At 48.9% G+C, this 21,261-nt stretch overlaps 1 protein-coding gene across 3 annotated transcripts in view; it reads right to left on the reverse strand.

The window, feature by feature from the left end:
- CACNA1E (calcium voltage-gated channel subunit alpha1 E) overlaps nt 1-21,261 on the reverse strand; it is a gene marked incomplete at both ends in the record, with an annotated part of 298,648 nt that overhangs the window by 65,042 nt on the left and 212,345 nt on the right. For 2 of the 3 annotated variants that reach the window (XM_082833819.1, XM_082833820.1), the window contains 12 exons: nt 319-375; nt 4,479-4,576; nt 6,058-6,125; nt 8,178-8,295; nt 9,155-9,227; nt 9,918-10,049; nt 10,412-10,524; nt 12,177-12,289; nt 13,062-13,271; nt 14,218-14,307; nt 14,926-14,979; nt 19,427-19,542. In XM_082833819.1, coding sequence (XP_082689945.1) covers nt 319-375; nt 4,479-4,576; nt 6,058-6,125; nt 8,178-8,295; nt 9,155-9,227; nt 9,918-10,049; nt 10,412-10,524; nt 12,177-12,289; nt 13,062-13,271; nt 14,218-14,307; nt 14,926-14,979; nt 19,427-19,542 — 1,242 coding nt within the window. The remainder of the gene's footprint in view (nt 1-318; nt 376-4,478; nt 4,577-6,057; nt 6,126-8,177; nt 8,296-9,154; nt 9,228-9,917; nt 10,050-10,411; nt 10,525-12,176; nt 12,290-13,061; nt 13,272-14,217; nt 14,308-14,925; nt 14,980-19,426; nt 19,543-21,261) is intronic. The other variant, XM_082833821.1, reaches the window with a different exon arrangement.

Here is a 21,261-nt window from a genome sequence, read left to right on the forward strand (position 1 = left end):
GCTGTCCACAAGTGCCTGCGTGAAAGGCACCCCACCGGCACTAACGACCCACACCGACACGTGCCCACTCACAGGCCACACGGAAGAGCAAACTGCACACGGGGTCACATACCTGAGACGCACACTGAGATAGGCACATGGTGAGAGGTGCGGAGGGGCAGATCCACAAACCATGTGCACGGAACGCCCACGCACACACCATGGCACACACTGACACGTGCACGCCCGATGCCACTCTGCCCACGGCAAGGACAAAGACACGGTGTCCCCGCACCCACACGTAACCACTCACAAACACGCAAACCGGTACACACATACAGGTGGCTGCTGCGTGGCTCCCACATCGACATGTGGTGTCTTCTCCTTCTGTCTCTTCTGGGGAAGAAAAATGGACAGGTTCAGTTTATCCTGACCTCTAGGACCCGCAAGCCCCACGGCCACCAGCCGATCTCCAGGGAGAGGTGCAGAATCCCCTACGTGTCTGCTGCCCTCTGTACACTCCCAACCTTCAGCTCTCCAAGGGAGTGACCTTGGTTCCTTGCTGTGTGCAAACACACGGATCTAGTATTGAAGCAAACATGCGGGCACACAAAGGGTCTATTGCTTCCCGGAGGTAACAGCTTTGGATACTCAGTCATCAAGCCCCACTGGCACTCACGCTTTCACCTAACTATCCTTCAGAGACCTATTTTGGAAACCCTGTAAACTTGGACAAAGACTTGTATTTCCCCCTGATCATTTCTAGGATATTCACAAGGGTGTGACTCCCCAGCTCATCACTCCAATCTCACACAACATGCAGGGAACAAATGCACTGCCATGCACACCATCGAGGCCACCAAGTAGCCCACGGCCAAAGGCGGGGCCACCACTCCGTGGGCTGCTGTCCACATACTTCAGGATGTAAGCAGTGTCCCCTGCATGTGTGCAATGCAGTGGCCCTGACCAGAGGCCTTCAATGTTCAGTCTATTCAGCTGGGTAAAGCACAGTATTAACCTTCCTGGCCTTGCACAGGGAAAAATCTCTTCTACAGATACACACATGTTGTGTCCTTTCAAACACAAGGAAGGTCAGAATGGTAGGGTAGAGGCATCACCCACAAAGGCAAACAGGAAAAATGAAGCTGTCAGTGCTCAGGTGGAGGATTGCACGTCTGGGACACCTGTGGAATGAGCTTGCCCCAGTTCCTGGGCTGACAAACCCAGTCTGGCCCAATGGGCCCTGCCTGGACCTGGGAGGTTGGCAAATGCTGCTCCTTCCCCGATGAAACTGACACCCACCAGTGGAGAACACGCAGGCCAACTAGCACTGTTCAAACACCGTGTCCACATCTGCAGAGAAGCGTGGTCCACGGTGGGCAAAGGGAGCAGAGGCAGCTGGTCCGAGCCTGAAGAGGCGCAATGCACATAAGCACCCCTGGAATGGATGTGGGTATCACTGTGGAGACACCTGTGAGCTCCGCAAATGAATGCACCCCTCAGCATTGACAGCTGCAATGCACGTAGAGTGGCCATGCCAGGAAGCACGGGCAGCAGAGAGAAAGAGAAGCACACGCTCTAGACGGGCAGCATGCACTCCCACCAGGAAAAGCACCTTCCACTGGCTATTTGCAAATTCTCAGATATTCAAATGCCAGCCCTCCAGGAGCACATGTGTAAGAGTGTAATTACATGGAAGAATTCTCTCTCTCTTACACGCTCACATGTGTGCATACCCACATATGCGCACACACGCACGCGCATACACACACACACGCGCCAGGCAAAAGAGAGAACCAACCTCTAATTTCCACACAAATCAGATACACACTTCAAACTTCACTTCTCCAGTCGCACATACAAAGATCCAGATTCATATCCCAACACAACCATTAATATGTCTTCATACCTAAAATCACAGAGAAGCATCTTTCCAACTCATGCATATATGACCTCACATACACCCTGCAAGGACCCTGTGGATCAGGAAGGGTGGTTGGTATTCTTCATTTCGAAGATGGGGAAACAGGGATTCTGAGATGCCAGGAGGTTCCCTCAGCGTGTGAGGGACCGAGCTACGACTAGCACTTGGGCCTTTTAATTTGTAACAATGTTCTTTCCATGTTTCTCTATGGACACCACATTCGCACTTAGTTATACCGTAGTCCGGAAGTCAGGAGTCTGGGCTGTAAGCCCAGGCAGCGCACACACACCCTGACAACGTTCCACCTGTAGCACCCACCTCGCAGCACAAGCACTGCACCCAAAGCCTGGATCTCTGCTCATCTTGGATGGTCACAGCACCTCTCCCACCTCACTGTGGCCGGATACGCACACAGCTCAATGCCTACTGCCATGTGCCTACCAGCATCTCATTCATTCTTTCATTCCATAAATAGCGATTTTCTACTCTGGGCCAAGCATCCTTCCCCCGCGTATCTCTAACCCACTCCTCCTCCAGGCTTCCTCATCTCAGTAAATAGAACCACCCAATGCTAAGTGACAGCCAGCCCTACCCACCAGCATGTTTGGATACCTGTGTATATGTATTTTTAGCCCAGACTCATGAGTGCAGGGAAAGTGGAGTAGAAACTGCTCAAGGCCCAGAGACTGCTCTAGGGAGCAAGGAGTTGTTTCACCTTTCTTCATCAATCTTTAAAAAATTTGCCGGGGGTGGGGGGGAGGGGAGTTTTTTTCTCATGCAGGGGAGGGAGGTCCCCACACATAACTCTGGAATGTTCCTACAAGGCGAGGCCGACGACATTCATAGGCCTTCACACGAGCTCTGGGCAGAGAAGGGCTCCTCCCTGATCAGCTTCTAGAGATAGACGACAGGGTCTGGGGCCAGGATCGAGGTCCAGCTGCCAGGGCTCTCAGACCCTCCCCAGTGATACCCCAGGACCCCTCACTAAGTTCTCAGGACGGCCAAGAAGCCACAACAGGAATTCCGTGGTTCTGTGGTCACTTCTCAAGGCCCTTCTCCAAGGCCCTCCCCCAGCACCATACAGTGGTCAGTCGCCCCGCAGGGCCCATGGCCTGCCGGTTCCACCAGCAGCCACAGGGCCAGGCTGGATCCTCAAAGACAGTCTACACTCGCCACTCTAATTTATCACCTCCCATTCTCTCCCTAATCCGCTCCAACTGGATTCTGTTCCCACTGGGCCACTGAAACGGCTCTCGGGAAGGTCGCTAACAGCGTTCATTTTGCCAAACCCAACGCTCCCTTTTCTGTTCTCATCTTACGTGATCTTTCAACGGTCCTGAGCTCCGCCGTCCACTCCCTCCGTCTGGAAGCGTGTTCTTCTCCACGTCTCCAGGACACCACGCTCCCTCGTTCTCTCTCCCACCTCCGGGCTGCTCCCCATCAGTCTCCTCGCGGGTTTTCCTCGAGGCACGGAGTGCTCTGGCCTCTGTTCTCAGCTCCTCGCTTCTCCAGCCCACCTCTCCCTGAGTCAGCCCGCCCGGGCTGACAGCTAAAATGCCGTCCAAATGCAAATGCTCCCCCAAATCCTTGTTTCTAACCCCGACTTCTAAACTCCAGACTCACAGGCCAACAGCCCGTTCAACATCTTCACTTGCATGTCTTACAAGCATCTCAAATTTAACGTGGCCAAAATGAACCTTGGATTTCCACTGTTCTCCAGGCTAGCAGTAAATACCGCCATCATCTACCCAGTTGCTTAGGTTCAAACCTAAAAACCTGGGAGAAACGTTTGTTTCTTCTCTTTTTTTTTTCATCCCCACCTCCATCACATTTATTCCATCAGCTCATCCTATTGGTTCTCCCTCCAAAATACAGACTGAATGGGATGACTTCTCATCTTCTCCATTGCTACCATGGTCTGTCTAAACCACCACCAGCTCTCACCTACTTTATTCTAAGAGCCAACCTCTGTCTTCCTGGCTCCAGTCTGGGCCCCTACAGTCCATCTCCACAGAGCACAGGGACCTTTTAAAAGTGTAAATCCTAACCTATCCACCCTTCCCCTCTAGACCCTCCTATGGTTGTAACTAGAATAAAAGCTAAAGTCCTTCACCTGGGCCTTCAGAACCTCCCGGGCCATGTCTCCTTCTCTTCCCCCTTGCTCCCTTCATACCAGCCACACTGGGTCTTGCTGGGGATGTTCCACCTTCGTAATGTCACACGACCATCTTCTACACATTCAGGTCTCTGCTTAACTATCATCTCTTCAGAGAACCCCTCCCAGATCGCCCGCAGGTACTCCACCCAATTCCTGTTCCTCTGCCTTAGTACCCTGTTAGATGTATTTGATAGCTATTCTCACTATCTACAATTATTTCTGTGTATTTATCAGCTATCTTGCTCACTGAGATAAAAGCTCTGTGAAGAAAAGAGAGCCTGTCTTGCTCACTGCTGTATCCACAGGACGTTTCCTGGCATGGAGCAGGCGCCCTGTGAGAGTTCACAGCTTTGGAATTGAGCAACTGGCTGTCAGCACAGGAGCCCAGGGGTCTGTGAAGTGGGGACAGCGACTCACTCGATGGAAGGCATGTTGGGTGCAGACATCGGGCTGACCTCCTTGGCCTTCTGCAGCGCGTGTTTCTGGTTGAAGGCCTCCTCTTCTTCCTGTTCATCCTAGACACAAAGCAGAGAGGGCTTTGTCTGGGATCCTCGTGAAGGACAGCAGCTCCCATGGCTCTCCCCAGAAGGCGTTCTGGAGACCAGGCGAAGCGAGACAAGAAGGGCAAGAGGTGAAACAAGGCAGAATGAGGTCAGGTTGGCTCACAGACCTCGGGTGACCAGCAGCCAGCCCCCTTGAGACAGCAGCCTTCTAGTCAGCAATTCTGGCCTCCACCCTGCCCCACCTTCTCAGGACAGCCGTGCAGTTCTACCCCAGTGCCAGTCCTCAGGGGAGCTGGCCGGGGTTGTGGAGGTCAGAGGCCAGAGCCGACACTTCCCAGATGCTCTGCAGTGTCTGGAAGTGATGGAGGGGGACCTTCCAGGCACAGCCCCCTGAAGTAAACACCACACTTCCCATCACGCCCTCTTCCCTGCACAGCTAAGCGACCCCACCCTGGGGCTCAGGCAGGGACCTTATCCCCTCACCCACATTGCTGCTCATAAATGTCCCTCTATGTGATGACGCCAAGGAAAGCCGGTTCAGGTAAAATGACTAGAGCTCCTAAGAATACATACATCTTCACAGCCTGCTCTGGTTTTCACACACATCATTTTACTTGATCCTTGCAGTACTCCTGTGAGGTATGCAAGGCAGATATATCATTCCTTTTTTACAGATAAAGGAAGCAAGGCTAATGGAGACCAGGGGTCAAGCACAAGCTAAAAGAGCCAGTAAGTGGTCGATGCATGACTCACAGCCAGCTTTTCAGATACTAGAGCTGGTATTTTTCCCTGCCTGCAGAGAAGAAGACCCTCAAGGACGTAGGGAAGAGCAGTCACGGAAACATCACCAGGTTGCTATGGGCTCTGCCCCAAACCAAATTTGTATTACGTGGGGAGAAGTTTTCACTCATCTCCCCAGACCATCCCACTGCAATCAGTATTGCCTCCACCCCTGAAGAAATGACTCAGAGGAAAGAAAGGAACAGTTCTTTGAGCAATGTATCAACTAGCTTCATTGAAACTTCCCTCAAGATGACCATGGCCACTGGAGTACCCCAGGAGACACAGTCTAGGAACAGAGATGCTCCTGGCCCCTCTCACCCCCAAACCCAGAAGTATGAAGGCACATGATTGAGGTCACACAGCCACAGGTCACAGGAGCAGAGGTGGGACTTAAATCCAGGACTTTGGTGTTTTCTTTCTTTTCCAGGGCGTAATTCTGCAAAGGATATCTTTGGGAGTTTGCAGTGACTAAGTGATTATCTTCTACATCCCATGAGAGATCCAGTCTGCTCCAAGGCTCAGCAAACTCAGCGAGGGTGAAGCAGGCTCCTTTCATGGATGTGTGGCTCTCCAGCTGTCCACAAGCTCCCAGAAGGGGCCTTCATGGCAGGCTTGAGCCAGGCAACGCAGACTTTTGGACGCAGCCCCAAAGGCCAGCAGGCACCCAACGGCACTAGAGAACCATCGGGTCCCCGGAGAACAATGCTTACCTTGGTCAGCTCCTGGGCATTGGCCAGATTGTCCACAGCGATGGCCAAGAACACATTCAGCAGTGTGTCTGGGGTGATGAGTTAAGGATGGGCAAGTAAGAAAAGCCAAAGGCCCCAGCAAGGCTGAGAGGGCATCTCCAGGCCTTTCCTGCCTGGGACACCAGCAGGAACAGAAACCACCCCAAAGAGTCACTTAAGCAGGGGCTGTCGGGGGAGGGAGAGAGACGTTATGCAACTCTGTTTGATGGAGAATATGTCTTCTCTCCTTCCACATGTCATCTCTTTGTACAGGACAAAGAAATACCTGAATCAAAGCTCCCAGAGGGCAAAGTGAGCTACTTTGTGACAAACTGGCCTTCCATTTCTGTGACTCACTGCCTAGCTTTCTTTTTATGGGCTTTTCATGTTTAGTTTATAGTCTGCTCTGGCCCCTAGAAGTTTTCAGGGCAGAAAACTTAAAGAAATATCACTGTTCTGTGAGACGATGGAAAATGCAAAAATATAGCTGTAGCACATGGCTGTGCCTTTTCACTCTAGCAATCCCAATTCAACGCAAGTCCCACCCCCCAAAACTTCTAATGATCATGTAGAAGTTTGCAGTTTATAACGTAACATTCAAGCAAATTATCTCATTTACTATTCATAACCATCAAAGGAGAGAGATATTGCTTCTTCCTTTCAGATGTGGAAACTAGGCGCTCAGAGAGATTAAGTGACTTTCCCAAGGCCACACAGCTGGTAAACAGAGTTGCTGGGATTAAAACCTAAATCTTTCTGGTCTAGAGCCCACGACCAGCCATGGATTTTGGAATTAAATGCACTTAGTTTCTCGTCTCCCTTCACAACTTACTAACTGTTTGACTTTGATTAAGTTATTTCCTCTAAGTCTTATAAGGTAAGGATTAGATGCAATAGTGCCTGGAAAGCATTTACTACAGGGTCTCATGAACAGCACAAGTACGATAACTGTTAGCTATGCTCAGTAGTATCAGCATTAATCATAATACTAATATTTTTGAGAACTTACTGTGTGGAAGGCTCTGTTCTATATTAACATACAGAGCTGCCACATGATCCTGCAATCCCACTCCTGGGCATGTATCTGGAGAAAACTAGAATTCGAAAAGATACATGCACCCCAACGTTCATTGCACACTATTTACAATAGCTAAGACGTAGAAGCAACCTGAATGTCCACTGACACATGAATGGATAAAGAAGATGTGGGATATATATACAGTGGCATACTACTCAGCCATAAAGAAGAATGAAATATTGCCATTTGCAGCAACATGGATAGACCTAGAGGTTATCATACCAAGTGAAGTAAGCCAGACAGAGAAAAACAAATATCATATGATATCGTTTATATGTGGAATCTAAAAAACATGATACAAATGAACTTATATACAAAACAGAAATAGATCCACGGACATAGAAAACCAAGCTTATGGTTACCAAAGGGGAAAGGGGGAAGGAGGAATAAATTAAGAGTCTGGGATTAACATATACACAGCACTATATATAAAATAGATAACCAACAAGGACCTTCTGTATAGCACAGGGAACTATACTCGATATTTTGTAATAACCTATAAGGGAAAAGAATCTGAAAAAAATATATATATATGTGTGTAACTGAATAACTTTGCTGTACACCTGAAACTAATACGACATTGTAAATCAACTATACTTAAATAAAAGTCTTTTTTAAAAAAGTAAAAAAAAAAAAACCATATAATTAATTCATTAGTATTATAATCTTGTCACTATTTCAGCCCATAGTGATCTCTGTCTTTTCTTATTTTCCCCAGCTCATTGTATCTCCAACCATTTACTGTAACAGACTCATATGTTTTTATTTGTGATGATAATCTGATAACTTGGATATTATGATATCTGATCATTTGGATGATACTTGCTTATATTTATCTTCTTTACCCAACTAGCAGATGCTCCTTAGATCGGGATCCTTGTGCCTCTTAGTACACCTAGCAATGGTCACCCCAGTGCTACCCCGCCCCCCACTATTACCACCATCAGCACCACTACCATCACCTCCTCCTCCTCACATGCTGGTCCCTGCAGGCAGCCCAAGAGAAGCCTTTTAGAAAGGATACAGTTTCCAAACAAGGTGAGCACAATGAAATAGATAGCTGACCACATGCCTGAGCTGACCCCACCCTGGGAGCGGATCCCATTGTACATCACCTCATTCCAGTCCTCACCCGTCAGGATCTAAGCAAAGCAAACAACAGGCAAATCAGAGACCTGAGTTGGATGAGAAAATGGGGTCAGCGGAAGGGGGAAAATTCTGGGCCTGGGTCTTTTCCATCTACCCCTTGCTTGATTATCCTGCGAGAGAGAAAAAAGTGTCACGGCCATGAATAATCCTCAACTTCCTTCTGATACGTAAGAGACATTGAAAACAGAAGGAGAACATCAAAAGGAAAGATTCTATTCCTCAAAATACAGAGTCGCCCCACCCTGACCCAAACATCAGCTTTGCCCGGCCTGTGGGAATCACACAGATGAGGTGGTCTGGTCACTGCCTGACTGTCCCCAGGAGCTGCCAAGATACAGTTCCTGAGACAGCAGCATTATTGGAAAGGGCCTCATGGGCTCCAGTTCTGGAAACCTGGGTTCTGGTTCAGCCTCAGATTCTGGCTAAATAGTGTTCTCCTTTAGCTCTTAGACATTATTGATTTTGAGTTTCCCCCATGATTTAAAAAAAAATTTTTTGGGGGGGGTGGTGTGTGGAAAAGATGCTTCTTTAAATGCACACGTGGGTTTGAAGATACTTCCAATTTCATAAAACCAGAAATGCGATCTTGCTGAATGACTTTGACTAACATCTCTTGCAAACTCACAAGTGTAAGGAGAAAGCCAATGAGGTCATCACAATAGAGCTCTTTTATTATTGGTAAGGACATAGCTATAGAAATGCTAGGAATTATAGTGGTGATGATTACTCAATAAGCAAGAGTACCCAGCTGCCTGAGAGGAGCTTGGAGAGGAAAGGGAGAATTCTCTTAACACATCATTTTATAGTGTGTGCACCAAGGGATCCCAAGTAACATTTTTTAACGTCTCATACCTGGAATACAGTCATGATGGCTGCAGGGAAGGTGTCAAAGTTTGCTGAAGGAGTCCCATCATTAAAGTTGAACCTGAAAAAGGAAATTCAGAGAGAATGAAATGACCAAGTTTTCCTTTCCCGAGATTATGCCGTTTTCATCACTACTTTTCCCCTTTCTCCACATCCCCCTGTGCCCTACTCTCCCCTCATCCCAGTAACTTATGAAGACAGTTTTAGTGACTACTACTGGGGGACTGTGCACTTGAAGGGCCCTGGTAATGGGACGGGGTCTGGGCTGATCCTGAGTTACAAAGCCCCAGGCTGTACCTTTCAGGGACAGCTCCAGAGAGAGGGGTCCCCTCAGTAAGAACCCTGTACAGTGTGAACGGATTAAAAACAGAGATATCTGTTCCACACACATGCTCGTGGTTGATCTGAGCCACAGACACGAACAAACGAGATAGTTAACATGGCAATCAAATTAGTGACCCCAGGGCTTCCCTGGTGGCGCAGTGGTTGAGAGTCCGCCTGCCGATGCAGGGGACACGGGTTCGTGCCCCGGTCCGGGAAGATCCCACATGCCGCGGAGCGGCTGGGCCCGTGAGCCATGGCCGCTGAGCCTGCGCATCCGGAGCTTGTGCTCCGCAACGGGAGAGGCCACAACAGTGAGAGGCCCGCGTACCGCAAAAAAAAAAAAAAAAAAAAATTAGTGACCCCAGCGCTCACAGGTTGAAGTCTAGGTTTTGAGGCTCCTTTGGATGCAGAGTTCATTGGTGCTTACCTGCCTCCAAACAGCTGCATTCCTAGGAGAGCAAAGACAACGATGAAGAGGAAGAGAAGGAAGAGCAAACTGATGATTGACTTCATGGAACTCATCAAGGAGACCACCAAATTCCGGAGGGATGCCCAATACCTACAAAACACCCAGACAGCATTACAGCAGTGAACGCTAAATACCAAATTATCTCCATGCACAGCTGGGCATCTGCCTGGTGGTCTATGAGATAAGCCGCATCTGCATACTTGTAGGAAGGAGAGATGACAGCAATAATGTGGCTCCCTTGGGAATGTGGCACAGGATATGGCACCATGGGCATTTTTCTGGTTTAATCTTCGGAGAAGAAGAAGGAACTGGAGAACGGAGTGTGGGGTGGAGTCAGAAAGGGGATCATGTGGTAAGGGCATGTGGGGATGGAAGGAAATAAATATAATAAGGCAGAGAGAAGCGTCCACTCTCGAAGGTGGTTGGGAAGAGTCTAGATTCTGATCACTTACTTGGTTATTTTAAATATTCTTAGAAGCCGGAGAGCTCGCAAGACACTGATTCCAAAAGATGTACCAGGTCTGAAGATCGCCCAGACCACTTCAAAGATGCTGCCCACTGTGACCTAAAGAGCCAAACCCAGCCACGGTGAGAAGAGGAAGAGGAGGAGGAGGTGAATGAGGAAGAGGAGAGAGGAGCAATCTTGTATTCCGCAACCAACAGCTCTCACTGGGCCGTTGTGAAATTCAAACTCCCCCCTCCCCCACCCAGCCCACCTGCAACAGGACCACCTGTTTGTGAAGGCTGCCAAGGAGAAACAAGACTCTGCCACCTCTCTCCCCACTGCTCCCCACTCCCCTTGCTAAATTTCCTCCTTCATACTACAGATTGCTTTACTGACTGCTGTTCTGTCCTTTGTGAAAACTGCAGTAGTCATTCACCACTTCTGCACACATCTGACAGCCATACTGTTCTTATAACACCTTGAACAGACAAAAGAGTGGTCCTCAAATGAGAAAACAAGTTTAAATTAATACACGTTGCATTCCAATACAAAAACCTCTGAGAAGATCCACGTTCTCTCATTGTCCTAGAATTTAGTGCTAACGAGAATGTTTCAGTCACCTGTACGTGAAGTATCTTTCAGTCACTCAGGACCCCATACCCCAACGTGATGGTACTATTTGGTGGCGTAGAATCTGACTGCTATAGAAATAGCAACGTCAAATCAACCATCCAATTTGTTTTACGCTTTAATTATGTGTTTATTGAAAGCCTACTATATTCCACACATTGCACTAGGAGAAAGAACAAAAATGAATTCTCACAGCAATGCTGAAAAGTATGTACATAAGGGAACTAAGGTGAAAATGGTCTTTCACTAGTTATTATGCCTGAAAATTGCCTGTACCCAGAAGCATATGTTCCAAGTTAAAATGCAGATTGGCAAGGGCTCAGAATCGTTAGCACCTAACTGGAGATTTGGCAGAAAAAGAAGTAGGTTTGGCAGAAAGAGAGATGGTTCAGGAACCCAAAGTTTTGAAACCTACTTCTGCTGCTAACTGGCTGTGTGAACTTGCCCACGAGGTCTCCTATTTACTCATGTGTAAACGGGCAGCCTAACTCCCAGCACCTAACATCGTGGACATCGGACCCCTGCAAGCAGTGGAGGACAAATATGTATGTGAAAGCACCTTGAAGACTGTCAGTAACGCACACATTTATATATCAATATCATTTAGGAAAGTGGACACTGGGTGAAGTAGTCTATGTGGGGACTTGCTAATACACGAGCGTGTATGTGCATATGTGCGTGAATGTTTAAGGGTGTACCCAGATAATTTTCCCAATTTTAAAGTGAACTCAAAAAATAAATATATAAGTTGCTCATTTTTGATTGAACCACCTTCTGGAATCAAGTCTTTTGTCCTTCTCCCCCAGGCTTCCCCCAAGATAATAAGTGGTTCAAAACTTTGGCTATGGGTAGCTTTGTAAAATTTACCCAAGTGTTTACTCTATGGTATGTGTGTTACCATTCAGTAAAACATTAAAACATTAAAAACATTAAAAATAAAAGAGCATTTAAAAGACCCGAACAGACCCTAGTACGGCAAGGATTCACTCATTCCTGACCTCCCTTTTGCTAATCCTATCTATTCCCCTTTTATAAATTCTGATTTCAGTGCTTCACGCCGAGAGCCCCGGAGCAAGCTGCTTATCTCAAACCACGGCATAGCAACACCTGGCAGAAGGATGGGCGGGCTCCAGAGCACTTACCCCGAAATCAAAGCAGTTGAACGAAGAGTGAAAATAAAGGCGAGGCCCCATGCCGTACATCTTCAGGGACATCTCCAGGAGGAAGAGTCCCAGAAACAAAAATTCTGCATAGTCTGAAAGCATTAAAGGCAGAAGCGTTGGTTCCACGGATGGCACGGGCTTCTGCCCTCCCCGGTCCAATCGCCCCACCTACAGAGGAACCCTCCACAGCAGCAGGACCTACACAAGCGGGACTTTCAGTGACCACGCCAGCTCAGTGCCAGGCAAAACCTAATGGAGTCTGAAAACGCTCAGACCCAGAACGAGTCCCGGGCACACTCCACAGGTCAGCTTTGCTCTCTTGACAGGTGGCTTTGTCATTGCCCTTCAAATGGTAGATGGCTCTCAGGAGAGAGAGAAAGGGCTTAAGCATGGCTTTGATGAAAGAGCTGGATTCGCTCTCCACACTCCCGGCAGTGACAGCCTCTGGGAGCCTCACTCGCGCCCAGCGGCAGCCTTACCCAGAGCTGACCTATACGTTTCCTTTCTGGTCTATTGAAGGTATCCATTTCCCTAGGAACTTTTTCCCTAGGACTTTGGTGACCAAGACACCCTGAGCCTACTTAAGGCACTAAGCTGGCCTCAGGCTACCCAAGGTGTAACACCATCTTGTTGACTCATCAGCAAAGATTTGTTGATCTGATTCAATAACGAATGACAGCTAGGAATGGTCGTGTGATAACCCCGACCCCTTGAGGACAGCTCTGGCCTCGGTCACAACGTGGTGGAGAGGCAGAACTCTGGGTGGGCAGGCCCACTGCCAGGCCCACGTGACACCTTGCTCTCTTGACATTCACACCCCAATTGAGCTGCTGCCGTGAAGGCCAGTAGTCACCATTCACTTACAGAGGAGGTGGGTGAGCCACTGGGGCTGGTTGTGATGGACGATGGCCACACAGGCGGTGTTGAGAGCCACAAGGCTCAGCACAATCCAATAAAACACCTGGGATTTAACCATGTGGCGGATAGAGATACGCAGAAGCCGCTCCTTGTGCCGGAAGTAGGAGGCCCCGTCCACCTTTGTACTCTTGATGCTGGCTCGGGCGAGGGGTGTGCCTAAGTGGGAGAAGTAAGGAGGAAGAATGAGGCTGCAAAGGACATCACCCTCCGTGGCAAGCAGGTATTCGCAGGGCAAGGTGGGCAGCTTTGGTCCCAGGGCTAGGGTACTGCCACGTGTTATGAGCTAAGAGTTTCCACGGCACAGCAGGGGACCCTGCTTTTCCTCTGGGCACCCTCAGTCCTAGGAAACGGAAAGATTCCCCAGGCAGGACACCAGGTATCCAGCCGGTATCTTGAATCCTAACAGGATCGTGTTTATGTCTGTAACAGATTGGGCTTCTCTCTGGCTTTTCTTTTTAAATATGCTTCAGGCACTGGAATCATCCTGCCGCATTTGTGATTTTTCTGCCACTGGAAGCCTAAAGCAGCGATGAGCTCTGTACGCCTCTTCTGCTTTGGAGGATGAAGTCAGACCCTTCCCTTTTATCTGGGGAGGAGAAAATCTGCCATCAGCCAGAATCTCTAAGGGAACCTGAGGTTGAACACCAGTCATGTTAAAGGGTTGTCAGTAGGAATTTGTTTAAGTATCACATGGAAGCAGGCGATGGAAGTAGGTAGATGCTACTATGATTAAGCAAATGATTGCAGGTTCTCAAATGGGTGTCCTCAGGATCCTCTGAACAATTTCCCAAAGTGGGTTCTCATTATCACATCCAGGAGAGATAGGATATATATGCCGATGGGATACATCTGCCACACTCGAAGAATCTGGGTTGGATTCTTGGCCCTAAGCCCCATGTTTCACATAACAGTATCCCCTGGTCCATCTTTTTCTGTAAGTCATTGTCAACTAGATTAGATTCCAACGCCTTTTCCTAATTACATCCCAAAGTTCTGGATTCTTTGGCCTCCCTTCCTCCTGGTGGTGTTTCTCCAAAGACAGGATGTTCCCTTTCAGAGGAGGTTCAGAGCAGTGAAAGGAGATCTGACAGCCTCCACTCACCCACAGAGGAGATGTCGACACAGTGCTCGTCGCTGGAGTCCCGCGTCATGGCCTCCGTCCGGCTCCTTTTGATGGTTGCCCTTCGGAGCACTACACCGGGGAAGGCGGAGGCCAGGGAGAGGACACAAGAACAACCGGATCAGTCTGGTCAGAACTGAGGACTGTGGGCAAGAGGCCCCTCTGACACAGGCGCCTGCCTTTAAATACCCGAGCCAGGGTTAGTGAAGTCAGCAGCACCTCTGACACACGAGGCTCTTGAATCCCATGGGACAAGGCTCCCGAAGCCTTGCTAGAGCTTATCTAAATGCAGTAGGTAACAGGTACTCCGTATCTATTTGTTCTGGTTCTTCATAAACAATGTCACTTCCTGCCAATGAAAGTGGTCCCAAGATGATCCCCACAAATTGTCAAAGAAGATCCCTTTCTGTGCCATTGGTTGTATGATGGCTTTTTCACTGCCCGTATCAAGCACACGCCCTGGAACAAAGCAACTCTTGGATTTCATTTTCATCACTTTAAAAAACATTTAAATCCATGACTCAGTTCCCTTCATTTTAAAGCATGAGGGATTTTATGACAGAGAGACTTGCGTTTCAAATCCCAGAGCGCCCCTCTTTTCTTTCTTTCTCCTCTTTTGATCAAGAGAGATTGCCTCTGCAGAAGAGGGGGCAAATGCGAAAGGAATGAGGCCCTGGAGCACTTCCTTACCTTCTAAGGCTGACGTTCCAGCATTTTTATTTTCTTCAGCGAGCATGACTTCCTCTATATGGAAACAAATGGTTTAGTAAATTATCGGTAAATGCCAAATTACTTTGCAACATGAAAATCCCTCAGGAACGGCTCTGGCTCCAGGGCAACAGAGAGAGAGCAAAGAGTTCAGAGCTGGTCACAGGCATCAGCAAGACATCAAAGGTCATGAAGGGAGCACCCGAAGGTCAGAACAGAAAGGAAGGTCTTCAGTGAGGGGGTGTTGGTGGGTGATCGGTAAGATTCAGCTCTGTCTCTGATACACTGTTCAGGAGAATAGCCCTGAGAGCGAAAGCTGATCTTTTTAACTAAAATCCCCTAAATTGATAAGAATGACAAATTTCCATTTCTGTTTTTTTCTTTTATCCAGGTTCCTTAAACCTTTTCTAGCAGCAGGAGCTCCCTTAATTTTGCTTGTCCGCAGCCCCCAGGTCATAACACCTTACCCCTTCATTCTGAAGGTGAGACCGTGTTTTGGGTTCTAGCCTACTCCTTTAAGGAAGGGGCGGAGGAAGATTCTCACAGCCACCCCAAAGAGAGGAGCAGGGCTTATGGGCTTGCCTCCTCTCCCCGCCACCACTTCCATCCTGCCTAGCTGAGCAGAGCTTGCGCTGAAGAGGCTTGGGCCTATCATGAATTTGTCCCTGTGATATAATAAAATATAAATATTTGGTTTCTGTCCACCTTCCTGGCACAGAGCTTCCAAACGCTTGGAATTTACTGTCTTTTGTGCGCTAATGAGATGACTCACTGTGGGAGAGGCCTAGTTAGTGTAAGGATGGGGGCTGGTTTCCCCCAAAAACCAACCACATGATTAGAAGGTTGTAACTTTCAGTCTCATCCCCCTCCCACCTCGCAGGAGGGGAGAGGGTCTTGAGACTATTCAATTACCAATGGTCAATGATTTAATCAATCATGTCTACGTAAAACCTCCATAAAAACCCTACACGACGGGGCCCGGGGTGCTTATGGGTTGGTGAGCATATCAGGGTACTGGGAGGGTTAAGTGCCTGGAGAGGGCATGTGGGATCTGCATGCCCCCCAAACGCCACCCTCATACCTTACCCCGTGTATCTCTTCCATTTGGCTGTTACTGACTTGTAACCTTCATAATAAACTGGTGGTAGTTTTTCCTGAGTTCTGTAAGTCATTCTAACTAATTATCAAACTTGGAGCCCTCTGAAATTCTAGTCAGCAGGGAAGAGGTGCAGGTCACCTGGGGACCCCCCCGTGGCTGGTGCGTAAAGCAGAGGCAGGCTTGTGGGATGGAGCCTTTCACCTGTGGTGTCTGCACTAACTTCGCGTCAGAATTGAGTTGAATTGTTGGACACCCCAACTGGTGTCAGAGAGTGGAAGGCCTGGTCGGCATTGGGACGATGTATTTGGTTGTTGGCGTTTGGAAAACAACCACTCAGTCCCCTGGACGCCCCTCTCGGCCTCCCCAGGAGCAGCCTGTACTCCACAGCGGCGTCATCATCGGCAGGATACTATTTTCTGCTAAGACTTATCAGAATATGCCTCACTGACATCCCTCCAAACTTATCAACAAAACAGCCCTTCTGTCCCGTGTGTGCTGGGATTCTGAGCCCAACTATTGGGAGTGGTGTGGATGAGTTCTGATCCCCGCCCCTGTCTCAGCCACAGGCGAGGGAGCTGGAGGTCCCAGCAATCTAAGATCCCAGCTGCTGGGGAAACGCTTGCAGCAGGGTCTATGAAGCAATGCTTTAATTTAAGCACTTCTAACAAGTAAAAGGACAGGCATAAGAGGGTAAAGTTATTACCATAATTCCACCTGCATAGAAAACTGAGAGCATATAATGTATTTCCCAGGGAGGGGAACATTTTGAGGCTCGGAGGGTACCATGCGGGATGGCCATTATAAAGTCATAACATTTAGCTTTCTTTTTTAAGTACAGCCCTCCGGCAAAACTAAGTTGACAGGTTAAGTGTTATTGGTGGGCTGCTCCTTGATGAGGACAAAGAGGGTTTTAAAGTCATTAATAGCACTTGCTTTTGGAGGGCATCCTTTTAAAATTAGGTACTTGTTAAAATACCTCATAGCAACATGAACGACCTCAGCCAGAGAGTCTTTTTCGTTCTGTGCAGTGTCGGGGCTTTGGGATCAGCAGATCTGAGGACCCCCAAGGCAGACGGACGGTGTATGGTGCTGCTGAGTACCTCTGGGAAGCGCTCGAGGACTCTGGATGGGCTGGAACGGCCTTCCCATCCCCCCCCATGCCTCTTGCCAAGTTCGCTTTCGAACTTGAGCATGTCTTTCCAGGCAAATGTAACCCATATGTCTCTGAATCACTCACGCTCCACTTGTAAAGGGAAGGGCCAGGAAGCACAATTTGACGTCGCGGTGCGTCTTTTTTTGCTGAGAAGGAGAGTGCTGGCTTTGCCAACTGGAAGAAAGTGGAGCCTTGGGATTCTGCATGCGACTGAAAAGCAGAGCCCCAAAGAGCGGCATACCGGGCTGCCTGACCCCGAGCAGGGCCGGGGCAAGGGTAGGGAGGGTTGTCTTCCAGCTCTGCTGCCAGCCTACTCGCTAGGGTGGTCTGTCAGACGGCTCCCCTGCCCAGGAAGCCAAGGGCAGTTGGGAACTTCAAGCTGCCGGCCTGGCCTGGAGGCAAATCTGCTGAGATACTGTTCCAGGAAGAGGGAGGGGAGATTCACATTCACCTCCACACAAGAGCCTCAGAGGAGAAAGGGCAAAATGGAAGTACAGTCACCGCTCTCATGGCTCCTGCTTCCAGAAGCAGCAAAGCAATGCAGATAGTCCCAAATGAGACGTGGCTTTTATCTGGCTTTGACGTGGCACTTTCCACCACACATGCCCTCTCACCCCTGAAAGATAATCCAAAGTTGACTCCTGAACTGAGAGCTTTTGTGTGCTGTGATCTGAATAAGCGTCATAGCATCATTCCAAAGCTTAGAGAAGAATAAGGGTCAGGCACCTAAGTATCCAATCCTATTCCAAATTTGTCCAGAGAGACCTCTTTGTTCTCTGCTTTCTACCAGGAATACAGCAAAGATGCTGACTATCATGTGTATTTTCTTTTAATTAAAGAACAGTTTAGTCTTTTGCTCGGGAAGATATACAACACCAATGCAACGCAACCTTTCAAATAATACGGAAATCAAATACATCCTTTTTACTGACAGATGTGGGGTGATTGATGTCCCTCATAAGCAGCAGAGCCACAGTCGAACTTGCATCTGGGGGCTCTGTGGGTTAATGAAATCGGGATAAATCTGGACCTATCCTCGGGGCTGGGCAAGAATTTTTCCCGAGGCTGAGCCAGAGTGAGGAGCTGATGACAGTGCAGGGAACAGCGAACACCAATTCTCACCATCATCTATTAGCTGCCTTACTGCAGTGGCCTCACAATCGGCCTCCCTGCTTCTGGCCTTGTCTTCCTACTGTCTGTTCTCAGTGCAGCAACCAAGTGCTCCTTCAAAATCTTAAACAGAGCATGTCCCTTCTCTGCTCAAGACCCTCCTGTGGTTCTTGCCTCATCCACCGGAAAGTCCCAAACTTTACAGTGGCCCGTAAAGGTCATACACAATCTACTGCCTCTGCTCCCACCACAGCTGCCCTCATCCTTACTCTCGACACCTTCCCCTGCTCACACCTCCTGCTATTCCTGGAGGGCTCCTGGCCCCTCCCACATTAGAGCCTGGGCACTGGGGTCTTCTTCCCTCAGAACTCCCTGTGGCTCACGCCCTCATCTCTTTCGAATCTCTCCTCACACGGGTCTACCCTGACCCTCCATTTAAGACTGCAACCTACCCTAAACCCCTAACCCTACCCTGATCTGTTTTCACTGTACTTATCACCTTATCAAAAGTAATTATTTTGTTCATCGTTGCCTTCCCCAGCTACAGGGTCATGAGCTCCACAAGAGTAGAGCTCTGGGGGAATTCTCCAGCAGTCCAGTGGTTAGGACTCAGCACTTTCACTGCGGTGGGTGGGGGGGCCGGGTTCAATCCCTGGTTGGGGAACTAAGATCCTGAAAGCCACGTGGCATGATCCAAAAAAAAAAAAAAAAAAAAAGTAGAACTCTGGCTCATTGCTGTACCCTAAGTGCCTAGAACAGGACTTGGCACAAAGTAAGCTCTCAATAAATATTTGTGGAATGAACAGGCTGTTAGTAGTAGTAGTAACAGTAGTAGTGTAGAATGTCATCAGCCCAAACTCATGGGTTATGTCACCTTTTACTCAGTTCACCTTGCTAAAATGCCTGCCTCGTGAAAGGCGTTTGGCTGAAGAACTGGGACAGACTCCAGAGGGAGAAAAAGGGACCAGCGGGGAATCCAAAAAGCCAACAAGTCATCTCGAGCTTCTCTCTGCTCTGGTCTAGGCTGCCCCTTTGAATGCAAGTATTGGGAGTGGGAACTGGGGCAGGTCCCTGATGTCTGGGCAGCCCATCACCAACCTCCTCCAGCCCCCAGGCCTTACCTGCTTTGTCTATCCACGCGCGGTACCCATTCAGCTCACGCTCGATCTGCTGCTGGCGCCGCAGTTTCATGAAAGCTCTCCGGTTCTCCACTCTCTCTCTCTCTTTGGCAAATTCCCTGTGGACAAAGCAGATAAGATTCACTAGGTTTGGGCAGTGCCATGACTAAAAGAAAGGGTGAAACAAGCAGGAGGGAGAGCATGTTTGAACAGGCACTGTGTATACCCCATTTCCTTTGTCCCAGGCTGCAACGGGGATCTCCTTACAAGGTTGCACAGAAATGCACTTCGTTCAGCCTCCTGCAGGAAGCCTTCGCAGATCAGTTTCATTCCAGTCAGCACCAATGCTCTCTGCTTGCTCTATTTTGAAAGGTATTGACTTAGTAACGTGACCAGCTAGCTTCCAGAATGCTACGTTATGTCTCTCCGGCTACAACAGAAGCCCTTCACCCTCTGAGGGGCCCAGCTACCCTTTCTGCTCTTAATAACAACAGTGACTAATGTACATTGACTGATGATTACGTGCCAGCCTATATGAAGTTCTTCATACCCATTAACTCATTTACTCCTCAAAATCACCCTACGAGGTAAGCACTATTAAAATTCCTAGTTAACAGACGGGGAAATCAAGGTTTAGGGGAGAGAGGTGACTTGCTGGGATCTGAACTCTACCCATAATGCTGTGCTTCCCCTGGTGGCCTGTACCCTGTGGTGATCAGTATGGGCTGCCATGGAAGACCACGACACTGAGGCCTAGAAGGGCTGAAATGCTGTTTGAAGATGGCTGGTCGAGATTAAACAAGAAAGCTAAGGACACAGGAAGGGCACATGGCGCCAGTAGAAAGACAGTAGGAAGATGGGGTGGTGTGGAGGGGCAAATGAGACAGCATGAGGGTCAGAGATAAGACAGAGCCCACTAACAGACACAGGGGACCAGAGCCACTCTGGTCAAGATGATTAAAAAAAAACAAAACCAAAACAAAACAAAAACGGAAGCTCCATGGGAAAAAGAAGACAGAAGAGGAACGAGGGTTCCCCGGCAGAGAGGAAGATGATCAGATTCAACGAGTGAACAAATGGGGATCAAGAAATATTCATTTGCTAACAGGCCCCTCCGGATACCACCTCTGCACCAATGCCCGTCTCATCACCAAACACCCTTCCAGCCGGAACACCCCTTGCTAGCGTAGTGCCTCCCAGCCACGGCTCACGCACTCTCCTACTGCCCTGGAAGCTGATCCACTTATTCAAGGTGTTCCCCGTCCATAAAGAGCAACAGCCTGAAGATAAGAGAGTCTAGCACCCACTGTGGGTCCTGCCACCTACTCCCTCATGTCCAGGGAGGAGAAAATGAGCCAGGGGCTGAGGGACGTGCCCCAGCCCCGGTGCAGGGAAAGGAGAGGCGCCAGTCTACTGTGAGGCAGAGGGATGTACCGGTTTGGGTCTCATACAGCCCCTCCTTCCAAGATAGAGAGGGATTCCTCGGGCACAGACACCTTACAATGGTCACAATCAGGCTAAGGGCATGGGGACAAGGCACATGGGCAGGGGAAGTTCTCCTGGGCTTGGTTTCAAGCTCGGTGGGTTCTCCTAAGGCTGCTGTGGGGGAAGGAAGAGTTGAGCAGGGCCAGCGAGAGTCAGGGTAACAGAACTTAAGCCCTGGGACACCTCCTTTTTTCACCTGCCCCTCTGGATTTCAGCAATTAGAAAGTAACGAACAGCTAGCTTGGTTCATGGCGTCACCATCTACCAAAGTTCCTACCTTTGGTTCTTTGTCTTCTTTCTATCCTTCCTGTCTGACGAATGCTATTGTTCTGTTGGTTCTATCTTCAGCATAG

This window comes from Leucopleurus acutus (assembly GCF_964270905.1).
Source record: "Leucopleurus acutus genome assembly, chromosome: 2".
Classification (NCBI taxonomy): Eukaryota; Metazoa; Chordata; class Mammalia; order Artiodactyla; family Delphinidae; genus Leucopleurus; species Leucopleurus acutus.